At 34.4% G+C, this 7,673-nt stretch overlaps 1 protein-coding gene across 1 annotated transcript in view; it reads left to right on the forward strand.

Annotated features, from left to right (window-relative positions):
* fer (fer (fps/fes related) tyrosine kinase) overlaps nt 1-680 on the forward strand; it is a 39,456-nt gene extending 38,776 nt beyond the window's left edge. Inside the window, exons 18-19 of the mRNA XM_036580297.1 lie at nt 16-138; nt 313-680. Of these exons, the coding sequence (XP_036436190.1) occupies nt 16-138; nt 313-449 (260 nt within the window). The 3' untranslated portion in view covers nt 450-680. The remainder of the gene's footprint in view (nt 1-15; nt 139-312) is intronic.
* Nucleotides 681-7,673: the final 6,993 nt, after the last annotated feature.

The following is a 7,673-nucleotide window of genomic DNA, read 5'->3' on the forward strand; positions in this document are numbered from 1 at the left end:
CTGACTTTACCACAGGGAGATACAGCTCAGAAAGTGATGTGTGGAGTTATGGGATCCTACTATGGGAAACCTTTAGCCTGGGAGTATGTCCTTACCCGGGAATGACTAACCAGCAAGCCCGCGAACAAGTTGAGAAAGGTACACACATCTACCAGTGTTCACATGCAGCATATCTTGGTATCAGACCAGGTGCTCATTTTTACATTTTATACTACTGCTTTTATTTCACTATGGTGTAAGCTTTGGTGTCTAAAGTAGGTAGCATTTGCTTTGTTTGAATCTCAGTGATGGTGGATGATTTTCTTGAAACAGGTTACAGAATGTCATGCCCACAAAAGTGCCCAGATGATGTCTACAAGATCATGCAGAGGTGCTGGGATTACAAGCCTGAAAATCGACCCAAATTTGCAGAAATTCATAGGGAACTGTCTTTAGTCAAGAAAAAATAGCTCTAAATTAGAACATAGCCAAGTGACCAAACTCATTTCTCATCCAGGCAATTTCTCTCTGAAACACAAACAGAAATATCTAGAATCCTTTCTTCTCGTGTTCACTATGTATTATGATTGTGTTATGTACAAGTATGTGTTGTCACGTAATGATTGTATGAAGTCTATGCAACAGCTGTTTTTGAGCCATTACCAGTGCTTGAGGTCTTGGCTTTACTCGGTTCTTTAAAATCAGTATTTCTACCAAACATATTTTTCTGAATGTTATATTTACTTTCATGGATCCATTGAAATACAGATAATTTCAGACAGATAAGTAGAGGATAAAGACTTAAATTCTCATAATTCAAAAGGGGCATTCCACACCAACTCACCTAGGGCCTGTCTAGTCACCTTATGTTTTTCTATGTTAAAATTTAACTCACGCAAAAAACTTAGGCAAAATGTTTTTTTTAGCAATTAATTTAAAAATTTGCCCCATCAGGTTATAAACTAAAATATCTTAAATATTGAAGTTATCTGCTTAAAGAATGACTGAACTGAGCTAAAATATTAGTTGGGTAATAATAACAACACCTTGTATTAAAAGCAAGCACAATTTGAAATGTGGTGTCACATTGCATTGGAACAGACAGTTTTCAAAATGATTATTGCTAAATTTAGTTTGTAGTCTTTATAGATTCAAGAAAATTTATGAATTAATTAAAATGGCATATTTAAGCACAATATAATGAAATGTATTGTTATACATTAAAAAAAACTAAATAGTAAAACACTGGATTTCCAAAATAATGTTTGTAATGCTCCTTAAAGTCTGTATCTTTTGCTTAGAGGTGATATACTGCTGTATTTCTTGTTAATAGGGATCTGTTATACAAAGAATCTCCTGTATCCTGTCATCAGAATAACCTGCCTGTCTAACAGAATGCAAAAAAAATGATAAAGACATCACCATCTAAAGTTTCCAAATTTAATCCTAGTCACCATTTCCCATCATTTCTACAATGTGCTTTTCTAGGTTACACAGCCTGTTTTTTTGTATAGAAGCGTATTTTGATCGTTTCCATTTCCTGCTGCTTGTGTCACTGATGTTTTCAGAACCTGAGAGATATCCTGCTATTCTCTGCATTTCAGTCTTTCCAGGAGCAGGAATGGAAAAAAAAAACATTTTGTCGAAATTCATTTTGGGTGATTCTGTACAATGCATAATAAATCCCCTAACAATAAAATACATCAACAGAAGAATATGTTTCAATATAAGAATATATCTCAAAAAAGAATACAGACTCTCTGGAGCAATATATATATATATCCAATCTACATGTTTTATTGCGCTTAGTCAAATATATTCAATTAAATGAATTTAAATAAATAAATAATTATTAAACTATGAAGGAGTTATAGCACATTTGTACATATTTTTATATGTTAAGACATAACTGTTCCTAGCAGTTTAGTCCTTTTTGGATAGTTGAATAAATTAAAGTGAAAATTTTGCTTTAATTTTTTCAGCGTGGCATGATCGGACAGGCCTTAGGTGCATTGGTGTAGAATAGGCCTGGACAATATCTAAAAATAATTGGCACGATATTTTCTAGTTAAAAAGTCGCGATTACCGATACCCCCCGCCCCCCCACTTCTGCCCAGAAAAAAAAAAACACGCAGCCTGCAGCAGTTTTGACCTTCTTTCTATTTTGTTTTAGTCTATATGCTTTTTTTAATATTGACGGTTATAATGAAAATCTTTAATAAAACCCACCTCGGAGACTTGCGTGCTAATAGCGATCCCTGCTGGAGAAACTTCAGACTGCAAGTGGTTTCCTAAGCCACGTGCTTTCCACATCAAAAACAAGGCGTTAGAAACAACGGTTATTGCGTGTTCATGGTTTTACACAGAACCATTTTCTTTGCTAAAGAACCATCATTTTTAACAGTGTACAAAATTAGTGGATATTAATTACTCTACCATTCTGAGTAGTTTGCTTCATGAAGATGATACATTTATGATCAATTCATTTGGTACCTCAGAATGAGTTTAATTTAGGCAGCATAAATTTTTTTTATAACGTGGTACTCCTTTCCAAGGAATTAGACTCGCAGATTTGATCAAAAACGCAAGTGTGACCTTAGGTTGAAAAAAGCCATTAAGTCATTTTGTATTATGTGTTGCACATAAGTAAATAGAAATAGCCTCTTTGCTTCAGTGATGTTTTTTGTTGTTGTTTTTTTTGTTTTGTTTTTTTTTTACATGAGGCTGTAGCAAGTCATTTACTACTTAGTGCTCTACCCTAAATGGACAAGTTTCCAGTTCAGCACAGATTGTCACAAACATGTTACTTATCTACATATTTCCACTTCTTGAAAAGCCTTTGCATATAATGTGCAACCAAAGCCAAGACTTTATTTCCTTTCCAAACCTCAACTAGGACTTATTTGGCATCCATTAAACCTTAGTAGTGTTACAAGACTGCCAGTAAATCATCATGTGATACATGCAAAAAGAGAAATGACCTTTTCTACTGTTTATTCAGGTTTGTTGTCTGTGTACTCAACTTCTATTCAGTTTCTTTACAAGTTCCTTTGAATTACAAATCACATGACTTGTCATTTGTTTGTCCAAGGAATAAATGGATTGACTTCACTATTTTATAGTTTACTCTCAAAGCATTCCTTCTGTATTTTGTAAATACTTTTGTAGATTATATAATACTTTTTGTAAGTGTTTTTTTAATACTAATCAAATTGGAATGTAAAGGTCTCTCCAGGTTTTTACGCATCTAGACAGTGTGTTGCCTCTTACAATAATCGAATCTGGCAAAGACAGAAACAATACATCTAGAACACCCCCCCCGCCTCACACACACACACAAATACGCTTTACCTGTCATGGCTTCACATATAGTGTATGCCTGAAATGTTCAACCATGCAGTGAAATGCATGTGCTGACTTATAGACACCTGTTCTAACAGTTCTAATACATACACAAAGCTACTGTAGCTCCAGGTCGTTTCATCACATGACAGATATTACCAGTGGTTTCTGGTCAGAGGTCATTGGTGACTTCTGTTGAAGCTGAGCTTGCATTGTTAAAACTACTGCTGAGTGAGCTCTCGAGCTTTTTCTTACATTCAAAGCAAGTATCTGTGTCATTTTTATTTATTTAAAGTACTGTAATATTATTCTTTGTATTTTTATCTTTATTATTTTTAAATACTATTTGCCATAACTCATACTGTCTGTATTTGCGTTTGCCAGTATTTGTTACACAATATACTGAAATTTGTTTTCCAAAGAAACTGGGCTGATTTTTTTTTTCTTTGTTAGTTTGACTTGCTCAGTGTGACCTCGTACTATTCTAGTGCTAAAATTGCAAATAACAGTGTGTCACAAGTATGTTCAAAACAAAATGTACAGTACAGTGTGACTGTGATTCGTGAACTAATTCTAAGCATTTTTGTAATGAAAACAATGAAGAGTAAATTTTATGTTCTGTATTTTCTCCCATACGAGTATTACTTGTCATTCTTCTACAACCCCATTTCAAAAAAGTTGGGACGCTACATCCGTGAAGGCACCATTAATACTGAACAATATATACATATTTTAGCAACATATGCTGCCATCAAGACAACGCCTTTTCTCGGGGAAGTCCTTGCTTATTTCAACAAGACAATGCCAAACCACATTCTGCATGTATTACAACAGCATGGCTCCGTATTAAGAGAATCTGGGTGCTAAACTGGCCTGCCTGCAGTCCAGATTTGTCACTCACTGATAATATTTGGCATGTAATGAAATGAAAAATACGACAAAGCAGACCCCGAACTGTTGAGCAGCTGAAATTCTATATCAAACAAGAATGGGAAAACATTTCACTTTCAAAACTACAGCAGTGTCTCCTCAGTTCCCAAACTCTTACAGAGTGTTATTAAAAGAAGAGGTGATGAAACACAGTGGTAAACATGCCCCTGTCCCAACTTTATGGGAATATGTTGTTGGCAGCAAATTCAAAATGGGTATATATTTTTCAAAAAACAATAACATTTCTCAGTTTCAACATTTAATATGTTGTCTTTGTAGTATTTTCCTTTAAAAATATGGTTTACATGATTTGCATATCGTTGCATCCTATTTTTCTTTACATTCTGCACAGCGTCCCAACTTTTTTAGAAATGGGGTTGTATTTTCCAATGAGGCTCCCTGCTCTGACAGACCCTATTCAACTTGGGAAGGGCTTCTTAATGAGCAGATCAGTTGGATCAGGTCTGTTAGAGCAGAAAAACACAAAAATATATAGATGACAGTGGTACCCCAGAACTAGAATTGGGAAACACTACTCTATATAAGACTGAATTTACATTTTAATTTAAATGACTTATTTTTTAATTTATTTTTTTGGCTGTGAGTATTTTAATTGCACTCTTGTCCATCCCTGTTATAAATATATGATAGGAGTGCTGTTTGAATTAGTCCTAATTTCCCAGGAAATTTTAGATGAAAGAAATATATATATATATATATATATATATATATATATATATATATATATATATATATATATCACACACTGGACACCTGACCATGAAATAAATGTGTATTAGGTTGAATGAACTAAACTCAAGAAATCAGACATGCAAATGGTAAATGGTTGTCAGTCGGTTTTATTTCATATTCATCGTTTTTCTATCATATTTTTGTACCAGACTTATCATCTGCCAATTTCTGTTTACTTGTAACACCTCTTTTGATAGATATTTTAGTATAATACCCACAGAATGTTTATATTGTACACTTGCCCTAAAATCCTTTTATTAAAAGATTTGGGTAAATGTTTAAAGTTAGTGTAGTCCATATGACATTGTTTTTGAAGAAATCATGTAAGAAATACTGTTTCGTCACCACCCTAAATTTGTTCATTCTACAAAATGTGATGATGAATGCATCCGATACTACAAAACAAAGATCCAATATTAGTCTGTGCCTTTGAAATAAAATGAAATTCAACATATGGCCAAACATTTCCTGAATTAATGGCACAAACCACCAGTCTCTTGTAGTCCTTAAGCATCATACTTGATGCATCTGGCACACAGCTCATCATTGTGACTAATATATATTTTTGTACTTAGACTGAAACCTCTACAATTAAGTCATATTAAAAAAGGAATGCACTGATCTGATAATTGGTAATTAACACCTTGTTGTGACTAATGCCAATATTAATAACCAGTAATTTTATTTCTTGTTGCATTTCCACACTATAATAAATAGATGAAGTGTGGCAAGCACAGAACATATTAAACTAAAAATATGACTTACTAGTTAATAAACATGGCTGTGACACAGCTAACTGAACAAGACCGTCGTTCCCATTATTTTTTGAAAATCCTTTACATTTAACACTCTTATCTAGAGCCATTAATAGCAGATAGCAGTAGGTGAATGTAACATTCAAGGAGTCTTGTCTTATTGGTAACATGATGGTGTTTCTATCTGGATGCAGGTGGGTGAGGCTGTGGTGATATCCACTAAAAATAAAAAATTATATATATATATATATATATATATATATATATATACACACACACGTGATCAACACCCTATATTAAGGTGTGCAGGCAGCTTCTTTTCCTCAGGCAAAATGGGCCAAAAAAGAGATTTAACTGACTCTGAAAAGTCAAAAATTGTAAAAAGAGGGATGCAGCACTCTTGAAATTGCTAAGATATTGGGGCATAATCACAGAACCATCAAACATTTTGTTGCAAATAGTCAACAGGGTCACAAGAAATGTGTTGAGAAAAAAAGACGCAAATTAACTGCCAAAGATTTGAGAAGATTCAAACGTGAAGCGACCAGGAACCCATTATCCTCTAGTGCTGTCATATTCCAGAACTGCAACCTACCTGGAGTGCCCAGAAGTACAAGGTGTTCAGTGCACAGAGACATGGCCAAGGTAAGGAAGGCTGAAACCCGACCACCACTAAACAAGATACATAAATTGAAACGTCAAGACTGGGCCAAGACATATCTGAAGACAGAGTTTTCAAAGGTTTTATGGACAGATGAGATGAGAGTGACTCTTGACAGACCAGATGGATGGGACCGTGGCCGAATCAGTAATGGGCACAGAGCTCCACTTCGACTCAGACGCCAGCAAGATGGAGGTGGGGTACTGCAATGGGCTGGCACTTTCTTAAATCAGTGGTACAGGAAAAAGTCTGCATCTTACAAGAAGACTATGATTTTTATGCAGGACAATGCTCCATCGCATGCCTTAAAGGTGAAAGAATAATGACAATGCCCCCTTCCTCACCTGACCTAAACCCTATTGAGAACTTGTGGGCCCTTCTTAAACAGGTGATTTATGGTGAAGGACAATAGTACACCTCTCTGAACAGTGTCTGGGAGGCTGTGGTTGCTGCTGCACAAAAAGTTGATCGTCAACAGATTAAGAAACTGACAGACTCTATGAATGGAAGGATTTGACTGTTATTGAAAAGAAGGGTGGCTATATTGGTCACTGATTTTTTTTTTTTTTCAAATGTCAGAAATGTTTATTTGTAAATTTTGAGTTGTTTCTTTTTTATTCTCACTTTAACAGATGAAAATAAACAAGTGAGATGGGAAAAATGTAGTTTTCATCTAGCTGCATAATAATTCTGCACACTAATAATTGCTTAATAATTATGCACACATAGATATTCTCCTAAGAAAGCCAAAACCTCACTTTTACTTTCTTAGATACTCAGGTTTGAGGTTTATTAACATTTTGGATTGACCGAGAGCACTGTAGTTGTTCAATAATAAAATTAATCCTCAAAAATACAACCTGCCTAATAATTGTGCACTGTGTGCACCCTTTATTCTCATGCTTTCTCAAGACTTAATAGGCAGATCTATATTTAGAATGCTTACAGGGCATATCTGAAGTTCAATGAAAGTCTAAAAAACAAGATGTTTCATTTTTTTCTTGATTATTACAGAATACAGAGTAAACATTCCCTTTGATTTCACCATTAAGTTTATTTACATCAAGCTACAGTTTTTGAACATTGCATTCAAACCTTTGCTGAAAGTGAAACTTGGTTAATGAAACTTTTTTTGGTTCAAATGTTAAAAAAAAAAAAACAGACCAAGCAGAACAAATACAAACTACTGTTAAATTCTTTGTTGTAACTGTATATGTAATGGAGCCTTGAAAGAATTCATATCGTCTTAGAAA

The sequence above is a fragment of the Colossoma macropomum genome, unplaced genomic scaffold (genome assembly GCF_904425465.1).
Source record: "Colossoma macropomum unplaced genomic scaffold, Colossoma_macropomum, whole genome shotgun sequence".
Classification (NCBI taxonomy): domain Eukaryota; kingdom Metazoa; phylum Chordata; class Actinopteri; order Characiformes; family Serrasalmidae; genus Colossoma; species Colossoma macropomum.